This window comes from Anolis sagrei, chromosome 13 (genome assembly GCF_037176765.1).
Source record: "Anolis sagrei isolate rAnoSag1 chromosome 13, rAnoSag1.mat, whole genome shotgun sequence".
Lineage (NCBI taxonomy): Eukaryota > Metazoa > Chordata > Lepidosauria > Squamata > Dactyloidae > Anolis > Anolis sagrei.
The window spans coordinates 16,940,881-16,960,577 of NC_090033.1; the positions used below are offsets into that span (position 1 = coordinate 16,940,881).

The 19,697-nt window shown below is 43.5% G+C and overlaps 2 protein-coding genes across 2 annotated transcripts in view; both read right to left on the reverse strand.

Moving 5' to 3' along the window:
• CDC42 (cell division cycle 42) overlaps positions 1–19,697 on the reverse strand; it is a 390,560-nt gene that overhangs the window by 100,245 nt on the left and 270,618 nt on the right. The window lies entirely within an intron of this gene.
• Positions 1–19,697, reverse strand: part of PHC2 (polyhomeotic homolog 2) — a 67,581-nt gene that overhangs the window by 42,088 nt on the left and 5,796 nt on the right. Inside the window, exons 2-6 of the mRNA XM_060759137.2 lie at positions 10,665–10,904; positions 10,482–10,562; positions 7,946–8,116; positions 2,407–2,550; positions 1,167–1,470 (exon numbers count right to left, since the gene is read on the reverse strand). Of these exons, the coding sequence (XP_060615120.2) occupies positions 1,167–1,470; positions 2,407–2,550; positions 7,946–8,116; positions 10,482–10,562; positions 10,665–10,904 (940 nt within the window). The remainder of the gene's footprint in view (positions 1–1,166; positions 1,471–2,406; positions 2,551–7,945; positions 8,117–10,481; positions 10,563–10,664; positions 10,905–19,697) is intronic.

Here is a 19,697-nt window from a genome sequence, read left to right on the forward strand (position 1 = left end):
GTTAATGACATGCAGAATAATCACAGGATGTCTTAAACCTACACCTGTTGATACTCTACATGCAGGGTAATCACAGGATGACTTGAACCTACACCAGTTAATGACATGCAGAATAATCACAGGATGTCTTAAACCTACACCTGTTGATACTCTACATGCAGGGTAATCACAGGATGTCTTAAACCTAAACCTGTTGATAAACTCTACTCTACATGCAGAATAATCACAGGATGTGTTAAACCTACACCTGTTTACATGCAGAATAATCACAGGATGTCTTAAACCTATACCTGTTGATACTCTACATGCAGGGTAATCACAGGATGTCTTGAACCTAAACCTGTTGATAAACTCTACTCTACATGCAGAATAATCACAGGATGTGTTAAACCTACACCTGTTTACATGCAGAATAATCACAGGATGTCTTGAACCTACACCTGTTGATAAACTCTACTCTACATGCAGAATAATCACAGGATGTCTTAAACCTACACCTGTAGATAAACTCTACTCTACATGCAGAATAATCACAGGATGTCTTGAACCTACACCTGTTAATGACATGCAGAATAATCACAGGATGTCTTAAATCTACACCTGTTGATAAACTCTACTCTACATGCAGAATAATCACAGGATGTGTTAAACCTATACCTGTTTACATGCAGAATAATTACAGGATGTCTTGAGGCTACACCTGTTGATAAACTCTACTCTACATGCAGAATAATCACAGGATGTGTTAAACCTACACCTGTTGATTACATGCAGAATAATCACAGGATGTCTAAACTCTACTCTACTTGCAGAATAATCACAGGATGTCTTGAACCTACACTTGTTGATAAACTCTACTCTACATGCAGAATAATCACAGGATGTGTTAAACCTATACCTATTTACATGCAGAATAATCACAGGATGTCTTGAACCTACACCTGTTGATTACATGCAGAATAATCACAGGATGTCTAAACTCTACATGCAGAATAATAACAGGATGTCTTAAACCTACACCTGTTGATAAACTCTACTCTACTCGCAGAATAATCACAGGATGTCTTGAACCTACACCTGTTGATAAACTCTATCTATCCTACCCATCTCTCTCTCACTGTTGTGTTGTTGTGTGATTGTGTCCTGCCACCCAAGGCAATGCTTACCTGGCGCAATGAGGGGGTGTGTGTTGGCAATGCTTGTCGTCCGGTTGGGAGCGGGACCTCGTACTCCTCCTCCTTCGGGGGGGCCCCCCGTCCCGTTGCTGGTGCCCCCGCTGCCCCCTCCCACGCCCGCCTCTGCCTTCCGGAGGGGCTCCGAAGGGGGCTCTTTGGCCCCGGGCCCTTTGCCCTGGGGCCCCGATGCCAAGGAAGAGGAAGCCTGGCTGTTGGCGTTGGGCGCAGGCTTCATGGCCAAAGTGGGGAGCTGCTGGGATGGAGAAGGAGCCAAGGCCTGCGGGGGGCGCTGCGCCTGGAGACAACAACAACAACAACAACAATGATGATGATGATGATGACCAACCCCATTATTAATAATATATCTATCTGCTTAATAATAATAATGATAAATATAGAATTCTAGAGTTGGAAGGGGCACTCAAAGGCCATCTAAACCAACCCTATTATTCTGCCAGGTAGGGAAAAGCACCACCTGATCCCTCCCAACAGGTGGCCATGAAAACATTGCTAAATAATAATAATAATAATAATAGAATCCTAGATTTGGAAGGGGTGCTCAAAGGCCATCCATACCAACCCCATTATTCTGCCAGGCAGGGAAAAGTACCACCTGATCCCTCCCGACAGATGGCCATGAAAACATTGCTAAATAATAATAATAATAATAATAATAGAATCCTAGAGTTGGAAGGGGCATCCAAAGGCCATCCATACCAACCCCATTATTCTGCCAGGCAGGGAAAAGCACCATCCGATCCCTCCCGACAGATGGCCATGCAAGCTTTGCTAAATAATAATAATAATAGAATCCTAGAGTTGGAAGGGGCACTCAAAGGCCATCTAAACCAACCCTATTATTCTGCCAGGAGGAAAAGCACCATCTGATCCCTCCCGACAGATGGCCACCCAGCCCCTGCTTAATAATGATGATAATTAAAAAATCCCAGAGTTGGAAGGGGCACCCAAAGGCCATCCAGTCCATCCCTATTATTCTACTACGCTGGAAAAGCTCCATCCGATCCCTCCCGACAGATGGCCACCCAGCCCCTGCTTAATAATGATGATAATAAAGTAATCCCAGAGTTGGAAGGGGCACCCAAAGGCCATCCAGTCCATCCCTATTATTCTACCACCCTGGAAAAGCACCATCCGATAGAATGCTAGAACTGGAAGGGGCACCCAAAGGCCACCCAGTCTGACCCACCTCCCCCCCCCCCCAGTGCCTTACCTGAGCGCAGGTGGTGGTGGGCGGGGTGTTTCCGGCGCCTTCGGCCTGGGCGGGGGCAGGGCTGGGGGTGAAGATGAGCTGCGGGGACAAAGGAACAGCACGGCCTAGGCTCCGAGCTACCTGCACAAGGTGACCCTGCTGAGCCTGGAAATCACAGGAGGAAGCGGGTCTGTTTCCCAACCGGAACCACCTATGTCGGCTCGACCACAGAACGGTTACTTCCAGCTTTTAAAATCCTGGGATTTGCAGGTCACGAAGCGTCAATTCTGTGCCTCCCCCAAACTACAAATCCCAGGGAAGTAGCCACGGGTATTAAAAGCGGAATCGTTTTTAATAGGTTATTTATTTCAGACTCTATTAATGCAGAAAATGACAATGAGATTCCTAAGGCCCAGACAATTCAGGCTCAGGCTGAGCCACAACAGAGCAATAATAATAATAATAATAATAATAATAATAATAATAGAAGCCAGAAGCATTCCTCAAACGCCAAGGTAACTCCACAGAAGTTCACAGGAAAAGAGCAACATTGGACTGACAGAAAATGCCTGTTGGCTACATCATTAAATAATCCCTTAGCAATGGTCAAACAAGAGTCCATGGAAGACAGGTGAAATCAGGATCAAAATCCAAGTCTCAAAGAAGCCAGAAGCATTCCGCAAACGCCAAGGTAACTCCACAGAAGTTCACAGGAAAAGAGCAACATTGGACTGACAGAAAATGCCTGTTGGCTACATCATTAAATAATCCCTTAGCAATGGTCAAACAAGAGTCCATGGAAGACAGGTGAAATCAGGATCAAAATCCAAGTCTCAAAGAAGCCAGAAGCATTCCGCAAACGCCAAGGTAACTCCACAGAAGTTCAGAGGAAAAGAGCAACGTTGGACTGACAGAAAATGCCTGTTGGCTACATCATTAAATAATCCCTTAGCAATGGTCAAACAAGAGTCCATGGAAGACAGGTAAAATCAGGATCAAAATCCAAGTCCCAAAGAAGCCAGAAGCATTCCGCAAACGCCAAGGTAACTCCACAGAAGTTCACATGAAAAGAGCAACATTGGACTGACAGAAAATGCCTGTTGGCTACATCATTAAATAATCCCTTGGCAATGGTCAAACAAGAGTCCATGGAAGACAGGTAAAATCGGGATCAAAATCCAAGTCTCAAAGAAGCCAGAAGCATTCCGCAAACGCCAAGGTAACTCCACAGAAGTTCACAGGAAAAGAGCAACATTGGACTGACAGAAAATGCCTGTTGGCTACATCATTAAATAATCCCTTAGCAATGGTCAAACAAGAGTCCATGGAAGACAGGTAAAATCAGGATCAAAGTCCAAGTCTCAAAGAAGCCAGAAGCATTCCGCAAACGCCAAGGTAACTCCACCGAAGTTCACAGGAAAAGAGCAACATTGGACTGACAGAAAATGCCTGTTGGCTACATCATTAAATAATCCCTTAGCAATGGTCAAACAAGAGTCGATGGAAGACAGGTGAAATCAAGATCAAAATCCAAGTCTCAAAGAAGCCAGAAGCATTCCGCAAACGCCAAGGGAACTCCACAGAAGTTCACAGGAAAAGAGCAACATTGGACTGACAGAAAATGCCTGTTGACTACATCATTAAATAATCCCTTAGCAATGGTCAAACAAGAGTCCATGGAAGACAGGTGAAATCAGGATCAAAATCCAAGTCTCAAAGAAGCCAGAAGCATTCCGCAGACGCCAAGGTAACTCCACAGAAGTTCACAGGAAAAGAGCAACATTGGACTGACAGAAAATGCCTGTTGGCTACATCATTAAATAATCCCTTAGCAATGGTCAAACAAGAGTCCATGGAAGACAGGTGAAATCAGGATCAAAATCCAAGTCTCAAAGAAGCCAGAAGCATTCCGCAGACGCCAAGGTAACTCCACAGAAGTTCACAGGAAAAGAGCAACATTGGACTGACAGAAAATGCCTGTTGGCTACATCATTAAATAATCCCTTAGCAATGGTCAAACAAGAGTCCATGGAAGACAGGTAAAATCAGGATCAAAGTCCAAGTCTCAAAGAAGCCAGAAGCATTCCGCAAACGCCAAGGTAACTCCACCGAAGTTCACAGGAAAAGAGCAACATTGGACTGACAGAAAATGCCTGTTGGCTACATCATTAAATAATCCCTTAGCAATGGTCAAACAAGAGTCGATGGAAGACAGGTGAAATCAAGATCAAAATCCAAGTCTCAAAGAAGCCAGAAGCATTCCGCAAACGCCAAGGGAACTCCACAGAAGTTCACAGGAAAAGAGCAACATTGGACTGACAGAAAATGCCTGTTGACTACATCATTAAATAATCCCTTAGCAATGGTCAAACAAGAGTCCATGGAAGACAGGTGAAATCAGGATCAAAATCCAAGTCTCAAAGAAGCCAGAAGCATTCCGCAGACGCCAAGGTAACTCCACAGAAGTTCACAGGAAAAGAGCAACATTGGACTGACAGAAAATGCCTGTTGGCTACATCATTAAATAATCCCTTAGCAATGGTCAAACAAGAGTCCATGGAAGACAGGTGAAATCAGGATCAAAATCCAAGTCTCAAAGAAGCCAGAAGCATTCCGCAGACGCCAAGGTAACTCCACAGAAGTTCACAGGAAAAGAGCAACATTGGACTGACAGAAAATGCCTGTTGGCTACATCATTAAATAATCCCTTAGCAATGGTCAAACAAGAGTCCATGGAAGACAGGTAAAATCAGGATCAAAGTCCAAGTCTCAAAGAAGCCAGAAGCATTCCGCAAACGCCAAGGTAACTCCACCGAAGTTCACAGGAAAAGAGCAACATTGGACTGACAGAAAATGCCTGTTGGCTACATCATTAAATAATCCCTTAGCAATGGTCAAACAAGAGTCGATGGAAGACAGGTGAAATCAAGATCAAAATCCAAGTCTCAAAGAAGCCAGAAGCATTCCGCAAACGCCAAGGGAACTCCACAGAAGTTCACAGGAAAAGAGCAACATTGGACTGACAGAAAATGCCTGTTGACTACATCATTAAATAATCCCTTAGCAATGGTCAAACAAGAGTCCATGGAAGACAGGTGAAATCAGGATCAAAATCCAAGTCTCAAAGAAGCCAGAAGCATTCCGCAGACGCCAAGGTAACTCCACAGAAGTTCACAGGAAAAGAGCAACATTGGAATGACAGAAAATGCCTGTTGGCTACATCATTAAATAATCCCTTAGCAATGGTCAAACAAGAGTCCATGGAAGACAGGTGAAATCAGGATCAAAATCCAAGTCTCAAAGAAGCCAGAAGCATTCCGCAGACGCCAAGGTAACTCCACAGAAGTTCACAGGAAAAGAGCAACATTGGACTGACAGAAAATGCCTGTTGGCTACATCATTAAATAATCCCTTAGCAATGGTCAAACAAGAGTCCATGGAAGACAGGTAAAATCAGGATCAAAGTCCAAGTCTCAAGGAAGCCAGAAGCATTTCGCAAACGCCCAGGTAACTCCACAGAAGTTCACAGGAAAAGAGCAACATTGGACTGACAGAAAATGCCTGTTGGCTACATCATTAAATAATCCCTTAGCAATGGTCAAACAAGAGTCCATGGAAGACAGGTAAAATCAGGATCAAAGTCCAAGTCTCAAGGAAGCCAGAAGCATTTCGCAAACGCCCAGGTAACTCCACAGAAGTTCACAGGAAAAGAGCAACATTGGACTGACAGAAAATGCCTGTTGGCTACATCATTAAATAATCCCTTAGCAATGGTCAAACAAGAGTCCATGGAAGACAGGTGAAATCAGGATCAAAATCCAAGTCTCAAAGAAGCCAGAAGCATTCCGCAAACGCCAAGGTAACTCCACAGAAGTTCTCAGGAAAAGAGCAACATTGGACTGACAGAAAATGCCTGTTGGCTACATCATTAAATAATCCCTTAGCAATGGTCAAACAAGAGTCCATAGAAGACAGGTAAAATCAGGATCAAAGTCCAAGTCTCAAAGAAGCCAGAAGCATTTCGCAAACGCCCAGGTAACTCCACAGAAGTTCACAGGAAAAGAGCAACATTGGACTGACAGAAAATGCCTGTTGGCTACATCATTAAATAATCCCTTAGCAATGGTCAAACAAGAGTCCATGGAAGACAGGTAAAATCAGGATCAAAGTCCAAGTCTCAAAGAAGCCAGAAGCATTCCGCAAACGCCAAGGTAACTCCACAGAAGTTCACAGGAAAAGAGCAACATTGGACTGACAGAAAATGCCTGTTGGCTACATCATTAAATAAGTTTCCCTGACATGAAAGCATTGCGTTGACCTTTGGCTTCACGCTTGCTGCAAGACGAGTGCTTCTGCGAACTCTTAATTGTAAACGATCCTGTCCGCTCATTAATTCACTATGATCTTCATTATCTTAATTAATTATTATCTTAATTATCATAATTATTATAATTATTATCTTAGTTAATTATTATATTAACTCATTATCTTGGCCCAGCTGGGCCTGATCACCCTGGCAACCCATTATTATAGCAGTTATTATTAATTTTATTATGTGAATTATTAAATATAATTAATAATAAATATCATACAATTCATAACTACTATAATAATGAAATAAATAATAAATAATAAAAATAATTCATGCACTATATTATGTTTATTACTAAATATAATATTTTAGTAATAATGTAATAAAATGAATAATGCACGATAAATATAATAAAACGTATAACAATAATAAAATGATTCATATAATAATAACATAAATTCATGCTCATTATTAAATATTATAATATTTATCCATAAATATAATAAAATGTATCAATAATAATTAATTGTAATAATATAAGAAATTAATGCTTATTATTAAACATTATAATATTTAACCATAAATACAATAATAAAATGTATAAATAATAATTAAATATAATTATTTATTATATAATTATATAATAATTATATATAATCAATATAATAATAAAATTAATTCATGCTCATTATTAAATATTATAATATTTTCCATAAATATAATAAAATGTATCAATAATAATTAATTATATTTAATTATTATTTATACATTTTATTATTATATTTATGGTTAAATTATATTTAATAATAAGCATTAATTTATTATATTATTAAAATTAATTATTATTGATACATTTTATTATATTTATGGATAAATATTATAATATTTAATAATAAGCATGAATTTATTTTATTATTATATTGATCATTTTATTATTGTTATACTTTTTATTTATATTTATCATTAAATATCATTTCATTATTATTATATTTATTATTAAATGGTATTGTATTATTAATATGTTTATTATTCACTATACTTTTATTATATTAATAGTAATATTAATATTATTATATTAAATTATATTTAATATAATTATTATATATTATTATTATTATTATTTATTATAATATTTATTGTAGTATAGAGGGGATTCTGGGACCTTGGGATATATTCTGAACACAAATAAATATCCCCAGGAAGTTTGTTGGCCGGCTCGCGGGCCACTCCACCCTGCTTGGGACTCACCATCTGTGCCCGCAGGTACATCTGGGCCTGGCTGGCGGTCAAAGCAGGGCTGCTGGCATTGCCCAAGAGGACGGCTTGCTGGGTCAGGCCAGAAGTGGCCGCGGTGGCCGGAGTCATGCCCTGCGCCCGGGTGAGAAGTTGGGCGGCGGCGGGTGAGGAGGAGAGGCTGAGCTGTGGAAGAGGAAGAGGAAGAGGAAGAAGAAGGCAGGGGTCAACGCTGGCCTGAGGAAGGGCCTCCTGACTGCAAGCCGCTCCACATGAGTGACCCTGTAAGTGAGAGACCCTATGAATGACCCTATAAGTGATAGACCCTATGAATAATCCTATAATAGACCCAATGAGTGATAGACCCTATGAATGACCCTATAATAGACCCTATGGGTGATAGACCCTATGAATGACTCTATAAGTGAAAGACCGTATGAATGACCCTATAATAGACCCAATGAGTGATAGACCCTATGAATAATCCTATAATAGACCCAATGAGTGATAGACCCTATGAATGACCCTATAATAGACCCTATGGGTGATAGACCCTATGAATGACTCTATAAGTGAAAGACCGTATGAATGACCCTATAATAGACCCAATGAGTGATAGACCCTATGAATAATCCTATAATAGACCCAATGAGTGATAGACCCTATGAATGACCCTATAATAGACCCTATGGGTGATAGACCCTATGAATGACTCTATAAGTGAAAGACCGTATGAATGACCCTATAATAGACCCAATGAGTGATAGACCCTATGAATAATCCTATAATAGACCCAATGAGTGATAGACCCTATGAATGACCCTATAATAGACCCTATGGGTGATAGACCCTATGAATGACTCTATAAGTGAAAGACCGTATGAATGACCCTATAATAGACCCAATGAGTGATAGACCCTATGAATAATCCTATAATAGACCCAATGAGTGATAGACCCTATGAATGACCCTATAATAGACCCTATGGGTGATAGACCCTATGAATGACTCTATAAGTGAAAGACCGTATGAATGACCCTATAATAGACCCAATGAGTGATAGACCCTATGAATAATCCTATAATAGACCCAATGAGTGATAGACCCTATGAATGACCCTATAATAGACCCTATGGGTGATAGACCCTATGAATGACTCTATAAGTGAAAGACCGTATGAATGACCCTATAATAGACCCAATGAGTGATAGACCCTATGAATAATCCTATAATAGACCCAATGAGTGATAGACCCTATGAATGACCCTATAATAGACCCTATTAGTGATTGACCCTATGAATGACCCTATAAGTGATAGACCCTATGAATGACCCTATAATAGACCCAACGAGTGATAGACCCTATGAATGACCCTATGAGTGATAGAACCTATGAATGACCCTGTAATAGACCCTATAAGTGATAGACCCTATGAATGATCCTATAAGTCATAGACCCTATGAATGACCCTATAAGTGACAGACCCTATGAATGACCCTATAAGTGAGAGACCCTAGGAATGACCCTATAATAGATCCAACGAGTGATAAACCCTATGAATGACCCTATGATAGACCCTATGAATGACCCTATTAGTGATTGACCCTATGAATGACCCTATAAGTGATAGACCCTATGAATGACCCTATAAGTGATTGACCCTATGAATGACCCTATTAGTGATTGACCCTATGAATGACCCTATAAGTGATAGGCCCTATGAATGACCCTATAATAGACCCAATGAGTGATAGACCCTATGAATGACCCTATAAGCGAGAGACCCTATGAATAACCCTATAAGCGAGAGACCCTATGAATGACCCTATAAGTGAGAGACCCTATGAATGACCCTATGAGTGATAGACCCTATGAATGACCCTATAATAGACCCAACGAGTGATAGACCCTATGAATGACCCTATAAGTGAGAGACCCTATGAATGACCCTATTAGTGATTGACCCTATGAATGACCCTATAAGTGAGAGACCCTATGAATGACCCTATAAGAGACCCTATGGGTGATTGACCCTATGAATGACCCTATAAGTGAGAGACCCTATGAATGACCCTATAAGAGACCTTATGGGTGATTGACCCTATGAATGACCCTATAAGTGAGAGACCCTATGAATGACCCTATAAGTAAGAGGCCCCATGAGTGCTAGACCCAATGAATAGCCCTATAAGTAATAGGCCCTATGAGTCATAAGCCCTATGAATGACCCTATGAGTGAGAGACCCTATGAATGACCCTATGAATGACCCTATAAATAATTGACCCCATGAGTGATAGGCCCTATGAGGATAGCCTTTTAAGCAGATGCTGGGTGGCCATCTGTTGGAAGGGTTTTGATTGTGCCTTTTCCATCTGGCAGGGTGGTGGTGGCACGGGGTTGGACTAGACGGCCTTTGTGTGCCCCTTCCAACTCTAGGATTCTATGATTCTACGACAGGCTGCATGGCCATCTGTCGGGAGGGATTGGATGGACTAGATGGCCTTTGGGGTCCCTTCCAAATCTATGGATATAAAGGGGGGGTTCCTTACCGTGGGTTGCTGCTGGGCGGGGGTCTGCGCGGGTCCATTGTTGCCGGACGAAGCCCCCGGGCGGTTGGCGGCCAGGTTGGCCTGCGAGTAGGAGGCGGAGGAAAGCGTGAGGATCATTATAGTAACCACACGGACGCGTAATAATCATACTTCTACCTGGCCTACTGGGATCTGCATGCGTACCTGCTGGGTGGGCGTGGGCAGGCTTTGGTGTTGCGGTTGCGGTTGCAGTTGCTGTTGTTGTTGTTGCTGGTGGTGGTGGTGTTGCGGTTGTGGTTGTTGCTGGTGGTGTTGGTGGTGTTGGTGTTGGTGCTGCTGGAGGGCGGCGGTCTGGAGCATGAGGTGCTGCTGCTGGGCCGCGTACATCTGCTGCAAGTACTGGGCCGCCGTGCTGGGCTGGCGGTGGAGCGCCTGCTGGATCACCTGCCGGGAGGAGGAGGAGGAAGGAGGAAGTGGAAGAAGAGGAGGAAGCGGAAGAGGAGGAAGGAGAGGATGAAAGGGAAAAGAAGAGGAAAAGGAGGAGGAAGAACAGGAAGAAAACGAGCAAGTGGAAAAGGAGGAGGAGGAGGAAGGAGGAAGAAGAAGAAGCGGAGGATGAGAGGGAAAAGAAGAGGAAAAGGAGGAGGAAGGACAGGAAGGAAACGAGCAAGTGGAAAAGGAGGAGGAAGAGGAAGGAGGAAGAAGGAAGAAGAGGAGGATGAGAGGGAAAAGAAGAGGAAAAGGAGGAGGAAGGACAGGAAGAAAACGAGCAAGTGGAAAAGGAGGAGGAAGAGGAAGGAGGAGGATGAGAAGGATGAGGAAAAAGAAGAGGAAGAGGAGGAGGAGGAAGAAGAAGAGGATGAGGGAAAAGAAGAGGAAAAGGAGGAGGAAGAACAGGAAGAAGACAAGGAAGAAGAAGAGGAGGACGAAAAAGAAGAGGAGGAGGAGGGAGAAAGAGGAAGAAGGAGGATGAGAAGGATGAGGAAAAAGAAGAGGAAGAGGAGGAGGAAGAAGAGGATGAGAGGGAAAAGAAGAGGAAAAGGAGGAGGAAGAACAGGAAGAAAACGAGCAAGTGGAAGAGGAGAAGGATGAGGAAAAAGAAGAGGAAGAGGAGGAAGAAGAGGATGAGACGGAAAAGATGAGGAACAGGAGGAGGAAGGACAGGAAAAAACAAGCAAGTGGAAAAGGAGGAGGAAGAGGAAGGAGGAGGATGAGGATGAGGAAAAAGAAGAGGAAGAGGAGGAGGAAGAAGAGGATGAGAGGGAAAAGAAGAGGAAAAGGAGGAGGAAGAACAGGAAGAAAACGAGCAAGTGGAAAAGGAAAAGGAAGAGGAAGGAGGAGGATAAGGAAAAAGAAGAGGAAGAGGAGGAGGAAGAAGAGGATGAGAGGGAAAAGAAGAGGAAAAGGAGGAGGAAGGACAGGAAGAAAACGAACAAGCGGAAAAGAAGGAGGGAGAGGAAGGAGGATGAGGAAAAAGAAAAGGAAGAGGAGGAGGAAGAAGAGGATGAGAGGGAAAAGAAGAGGAAAAGGAGGAGGAAGAGGAAGGGGGAAGAGGAAGGAGGAGGAGGAAAAAGAAGAGGAAGAGGAGGAGGAAGCAGAGGATGAGAGGGAAAAGAAGAGGAAAAGGAGGAGGAAGAGGAAGGAGGAAGAGGAAGGAGGAGGAGGAGGAGGAGGAAAAAGAGGAGGAGAGAAAAAAGAAGAGGAAAAGGAGGAGGAGGAGGGAGGAGGAAGAGGAAGAAGGAGGATGAGAAGGATGAAGAAAAAGAAGAAGAGGAGGAGGAGGAATAAGAGGATGAGAGGGAAAAGAAAAGGAAAAGAAGACAAGGAAGAAGAAGAGGAGGACAAAAAGAATAGGAGGAGGAGGGAGGAAGAGGGAGAAGTTGGATGAGAAGGAGGAGGAAAAAGAAGAGGAGGAGGAGGAAGAGGATGAGAGGGAAAAGAAGAGTAACAGGAGGAGGAAGAAGGAGGAAGAGGAGGAAGGAGGATGAGAAGGATGAGGAAAAAGAAGAGGAAGAGAAGGAGGAAGATGAGGATGAGAGGGAAAAGAAGAGGAACAGGAGGAGGAAGAACAGTAACAAGACAAGGAAGAAGAAGAGGAGGACGAAAAAGAAGAGGAGGAGGAGGAAGAGGATGAGAGGGAAAAGAAGAGGACAAGGAGGAGGAGGAGGAGGAAGAAGAGGATGAGAGGGAAAAGAAGAGGAAAAGGAGGAGGAAGAGGAAGGAGGAAGAGGAGGAAGGATGAGGAAAAAGAAGAGGAGAAAGATGAGGGTGAGAGGGAAAAGAAGAGGAAAAGGAGGAGGAAGAACAGGAAGAAAACGAGCAAGTGGAAAAGGAGGAGGAAGAGGAAGAAGGAGGATGAGAAGGATGAGGAAAAAGAAGAGGAAGAGGAGGAGGAAGAAGAGGATGAGAGGGAAAAGAAGAGGACAAGGAGGAGGAGGAGGAAGAAGAAGAGGATGAGAGGGAAAAGAAGAGGAAAAGGAGGAGGAAGAGGAAGGAGGAAGAGGAGGAAAGATGAGGAAAAAGAAGAGGAGAAAGATGAGGGTGAGAGGGAAAAGAAGAGGAAAAGGAGGAGGAAGAACAGGAAGAAAACGAGCAAGTGGAAAAGGAGGAGGAAGAGGAAGGAGGAGGATGAGAAGGATGAGGAAAAAGAAGAGGAAGAGGAGGAGGAGGAAGAGGATGAGAGGGAAAAGAAGAGGAAAAGGAGGAGGAAGAGGAAGGAGGAAGAGGAAGGAGGAGGAGGAGGAGGAGGAGGAAGGAGAAGGAGAAGAAGGGGAGGAGAAAGGAGGAGGAAAAAGAAGAGTAAGAGGAGGAGGAAGAGGTAGAAGAGGGTGAGAGGGAAAAAAAGAGGAAAAGGAGGAAGACGAGGAAGAAGAGGAGGAGGACGAAAAAGAAGAGGAGGAGGGAGAAGGAGATGAAGGGTAGGTGAAAGGCGGAGGAAGAAGAGGAGGACGAAAAAGAAGAGGAGGAGGAGGAAGGAGAAGGAGAAGAAGGGGAGGAGAAAAAAGAGAAAGAGGAGGAAGAAGAAGAGGAAGCAGAAGAGGATATGAAGGAGGAGGAGGAGGAAGAAAATGGAAAAGAAGGGGAGAAAGAAGGAGGAAGAGGGGGAAGAAGAAAAAGGGGGGAGAGAAGAAGGAGGAAGTGTTAGGTGGGATAGGCGGAGGAGGAGAAGATGAGGAAGCAGAATTGGGAGAAGAAAAGTGGAGAGGAAGAGGATGAAGGGGGAAAGGAGAAGGAGAGGGATGAAGAAAAAGAAGAGAGAAGAAGGATAAGAAGAAGAAAGAGGAAAAAGAAAGAAGAAAGAAGAGGGAAGAAGAAAAAGGAAGAAGAGGAGAGGAAGTGGAGATGAAAGGAGGAAGAAGGAGGAGGAGAAAGGAGGAGGAGGAGAAGAACAGCAGCAGCAGAAGAAGAGGAAGTGGATGTAGAATAGTAGGAAGAGGAGGAGTAGGAAGGAGGAGAGGAAGAGGAAGAGAAAGGAGGAGGAGGAGGAAGAAAAGACAGAGGAGGAGGAAGAGGAGGAGAAAGAAGAGGAAGAGAAGCAGAAAGAAAAAGAAGAGGAGGAAGTGGAAGAAGAGGAGGAGGGGACGAGAAGGAGAAGAAGAAAGGAGGAAGAAAAAGTGGGGGAAGAGGAAGCGGAGAAAAAAGAAGACGAAGAAGAAAGAGGAAGAAGAAGGAGGAGGAGGAGAAGGAGAAGAAGAAGAAGAAGAAGAAGAAGGGGAAGAAGAAGAAGAAGGAGAAGAAGAAAAAGAAGGAGGAGGAGGAGAAGAAGAAGAAGAAGGAGAAGAAGAAAAAGAAGAAGAAGAAGGCGAAGGAGAAGGAGAAGAAGAAGGGGAAGAAGAAGAAGAAGAAGAAGGAGAAGAAGAAGAAGGAGAAGAAGAAGGGCAAGAAGAAGGAGAAGGAGAAGAAGAAGGAGAAGGAGAAGGAGAAGAAGAAGGCGAAGGAGAAGGAGAAGGAGAAGAAGAAGGGGAAGAAGAAGAAGAAGAAGAAGAAGAAGAAGAAGAAGAAGAAGAAGAAGGAGAAGAAGAAAAAGGAGAAGAAGAAGGGGAAGAAGAAGAAGAAGAAGACGAAGAAGAAGGAGAAGAAGAAAAAGGAGAAGAAGAAGGGAAAGAAGAAGAAGAAGAAGGAGGAGAAGGAGAAGGAGAAGGAGGAGAAGAAGAAGAAGGAGAAGAAGAGGAAGAGGAAGAAGAAGAAGGAGGAGGAGGAGGAGGAAGAGGAGAAAGTGGAAGAAGAGGAGGAGGGGACGAGAAGGAGAAGAAGAAAGGAGGAAGAAGAAGGGGAAGAAGAGGAGGAAGAAGAAGAAGAAGGGGTAGAATAAGACAACGAAGAGGGTGCAGAGGAAGAGAAAAACAGGCTCAGAAGCAATGACGTGGGCATTGTTTGGTGTGGATTCCTTATATCATCATCATCATCATCATCATCATCATATCATAATAATCAGGACCAACTGTGGTGCAACTAATTAGTAGCCAGCTGCATTAAATCTCTACTGACTACCGAGAACTCATAAGTTTGAAGCCAGTCAGGTCGGCGTGAGCTCCCGACCATTAATAGTCTAGCTTGCTGTCGACTTATGCAGCCCGAAAGGCAGTTGCATCTGTCAATTAGGGAACTTGGGTACCACTTTATGCGGGGAGGCTAATTTAACTAATTTACGACACCATAAAACCTTCCAACCTCATGCAGAAGAATGAGGAAGACCATTAATAGTCTAGATTGCTGTCGACGGAATTTCGGTGGTTTCTCGAAGGAAGGGGCCTCGTAATTCGAAGCCGGGGGCGTGAAAGGAGCGTGAAATCGGGAGCCAAAGCCTTTGGCCGAATGGGAGGAAAAAAGGAACTTTTTCACGCCAAAAAACGTGCAAACAAAGGGTCGTCTTTAATAGAAACGGGGACGCACAGCGGCCCCCAAAGCGTTGCAAATGCGATGCATTTTCAGGGTTTGGTTTTTGTGCTTGAGCCGCTTTCGGAGAGGAGACGAATAAGTGCCAATAATCAGGCTAATAATCAATATTAACACGACTAATAAGAACGCAGGAGGAGGGATGAACACAACAACAACAACATCTACAAGATGGGATGAACACAACTACAACAACAATAGCAATTCAGCAACACTTTCACTGTCAAGGCTCAATGCAAAGGGATCACGGGAGTTGTAGTAAAAATCATAAGAGCTGGAGGACCATCCAGTCTAACAACAACAACAACAACAACAACAACAACAACATCACTAGGACCATCCAGTCCAATAACAACAACAACAACAACAACAACAACAACAACAACGACGTAAGGACCATCTAGTCCAATAATAACAACAACAACAACAATAACAACAATAACAACAACGTAAGGACCATCCAGTCCAACAATAACAACAACACAAGGACTATCTAGTTCAATAATAACAACAACAACAACAACACAAAGACCATCTAGTCCAATAACAATAACAACATAAGGACCATCCAGACCAATAACAACAATAATAACACAAGGACCATCCAATCCAATAACAACAACAACAACACAAGGACCATCTAGTCCAATAACAACAACACAAGGACAATTCAGTCCAATAGCAGCAGAAACAACACAAGGACCATCCAGTCCAATAACAACAACAACACAAGGACCATCCAGTCCAACAACAACAACAACAACACAGGAACCATCTAGTTCAATAATAACAACGAAAACAACACAAGGACCATCCAGTTCAACAACAACAACAACAACAACAACAAGAACACAAGGACCATCCAGTCCAATAACAATAATAACAACTACACAAGGACCATCCAGTCCCAATATCAACAACAACATAAGGACCATCCAGTCCAATAACAATAATAACAACAACAATATAAGGACCATCCAGTCCAATAACAACAACAACACAAGGACATCCAGTTCAATAACAATAATAATAACAACAACACAAGGACATCCAGTTCAATAACAATAATAATAATAACAACACAAGGACCATCCAGTCCAATAACAACAACAACACAAGGACATCCAGTTCAATAACAATAATAACAACAACAACACAAGGACCATCCAGTCCAATAACAACAACAACACAAGGACATCCAGTTCAATAACAATAATAATAACAACAACACAAGGACGATCCAGTCCAATAACAACAATAACAACACAAGGACCATCCAATCTAATAACAACAACAACACAAGGACCATTCAGTCCAATAACATTAATAATAATAACAACAACACAAGGACCATTCAGTCCAATAAGAACAACAACAACACAAGGACCATCCAGTCCAATAACAACAATAACAACACAGGGTTCATCCAGTCCAATAACATTAATAATAATAATAACAACAACAACACAAGGACCATCCAGTCCAACAACAACAACAGCAACACAAGGACCATCCATTCCAATAACAATAACAACAACACAAAGACCATCCAGTTCAATAACAACAACAACAACAAGAACACAGGGACCATCTAGTCCATCAACAACAACAACAGCAGCAGCAACACAAGGACCATCCATTCCAATAACAATAACAACAACAACAACACAAAGACCATCCAGTTCAACAAGACCAACAACAACAACAACACAAGGACCATCTAGTCCAATAACAACAACAACAGCAACGCAAGAACTATCCATTCCAATAACAACAACAACAACAACAACAACAACAACAACAACACAAGGACCATCCAGTCCAATAACAACAACAACACCACAGGGACCATCCAGTTGAACAAGAACAACATCAACAACAAGAAGACAAGGACCATCCAGTCCAATAACAATAATAATAACAACACAAGGGGCATCCGGTGCAATATCAACAACAACACAAGAACCATCCAGTCCAATAACAATAACAACAACAACAACAACACAAGGACCATCCAATCCAATAACAACAACAACACCACAGGGACCATCCAGTCCAATAACAATAACGACACAACTATCATCTAATCCAATACAACTACAACTTCCTTCCATTCCTTTGAATAGAGCCTAGGATGGCATTGGCCTTTGACGCTGCCGTGTCACACCCTTGGCTCACGCTCAGGCTGTGCTCTGCAAAGGCTTCCCATATTGCAAAGCCAAAAAGGCTTCCTAAGAAGGGACCTTTAAAGGCCATCTATCTCGACCTCTTGAACTGCAACTTCCTTCCATTCCTATGGACAGAGCCTAGGATGACATTGGCCTTTCACGGTGCTCCGTCACACCCTCGGCTCATGCTCAGGCTGTGCTCCGAAAAGGCTTCCCATATTGCAAAGCCAAAAAGGCTTCCTAAGAGAAACAAAAGGGCTTCCTAAGAAGGGACCCTAAAAGGCCATCTATCTTGACCTCTTGAACTGCAACATCCTTCCCTTGGCTCACGCTCAGTCTATGCTCTGCAAAGGCTTCCCATATTGCAAAGCCAAAAAGGCTTCCTAAGAGAGACCAAAGGGCTTCCTAAGAAGGGACCCTAAAAGGCCATCTATCCAGATCTTTTGAACTGCAACTTCCTTCCCTTGGCTCATGCTCAGATTATGCTCTGCAAAGGCTTCCCATATTGCAAAGCCAAAAAGGCTTCCTAAGAAGGGACCCTTAAACGCCATCTATCCTGACCTCTTGAACGGCAACTTCCTTTCCATTCCTATGGGCAGAGCATAGGATAGTATTGGCCTTTCCTGGCGCTGCATCACACCTTTTGCTCATGCTCAGGTGGTGCTGCGCGAAGATTCCCCATATTGCAAAGCCAAGAAGGCTTCCTAAGAAGGGACCCATAAAAGCCATCTATCCTGACCTCTTGAACGGCAACTTCCTTCCATTCCTATGGGCAGAGCGTAGGATAGTATTGGCCTTTCCCGGCGCTGCATCACACCCTTGGCTCACGCTCAGGTGGTGCTGCGCGAAGACTCCCCATATTGCAAAGCCAAGAAGGCTTCCTAAGAAGGGACCCTTAAACGCCATCTATCCTGACCTCTTGAACGGCAACTTCCTTCCATTCCTATGGGCAGAGCCTAGGATGACATTGGCCTTTCCTGCTGCTGTGTCACACCCTCGGTTCATGCTCAGGCTGTGCTCTGCAAAGGCTTCCCATATTGCAAAGCCAAAAAGGCTTCCTAAGAGAAACAAAAGGGCTTCCTAAGAAGGGATCCTAAAAGGCCATCTATCCTGACCTCTTGAACGGCAACTTCCTTCCATTCCTATGGGCAGAGTGTAGGATAGTATTGGCCTTTCCCGGCGCTGCATCACACCTTTTGCTCATGCTCAGGTGGTGCTACGCGAAGACTCCCCATATTGCAAAGCCAAGAAGGCTTCCTAAGAAGGGACCTTTAAAGGCCATCTATCCTGACCTCTTGAACTGCAACTTCCTTCCATTCCTATGGACAGAGCCTAGGATGACATTGGCCTTTCACGGTGCTCCGTCACACCCTCGGCTCATGCTCAGGCTGCGCTCTGAAAAGGCTTCCCATATTGCAAAGCCAAAAAGGCTTCCTAAGAGAAACAAAAGGGCTTCCTAAGAAGGGTACCTAAAAGGCCATCTATCCTGACCTCTTGAACTGCAACTTCCTTCCCTCGGCTCATGCTCAGACTATGCTCTGCAAAGGCTTCCCATATTGCAAAGCCAAAAAGGCTTCCTAAGAGAGACCAAAGGGCTTCCTAAGAAGGGACCCTAAAAGGCCATCTATCCAGACCTTTTGAACTGCAACATCCGTCCCTTGGCTCACGCTCAGACTATGTTCTGCAAAGACTTCCCATATTGCAAAGCCAAAAAGGCTTCCTAAGAGAGACAGAAGGGCTTCCTAAGAAGGGACCCTTAAAGGCCATCTATCCTGACCTCTTGAACTGCAACTTCCTTCCTTTGGCTCATGCTCAGACTATGCTCTGCAAAGGCTTCCCATATTGCAAAGCCAAAAAGGCTTCCTAAGAAGGGACCCTTAAACGCCATCTATCCTGACCTCTTGAACGGCAACTTCCTTCCATTCCTTTGGGCAGAGCGTAGGATAGTATTGGCCTTTCCTGGTGCTGCATCACTCCCTTGGCTCATGCTCTGGTGGTGCTGCGCGAAGACTCCCCATATTGCAAAGCCAAGAAGGCTTCCTAAGAAGGGACCCTTAAACGCCATCTATCCTGACCTCTTGAACGGCAACTTCCTTCCATTCCTTTGGGCAGAGCGTAGGATAGTATTGGCCTTTCCTGGTGCTGCATCACTCCCTTGGCTCATGCTCTGGTG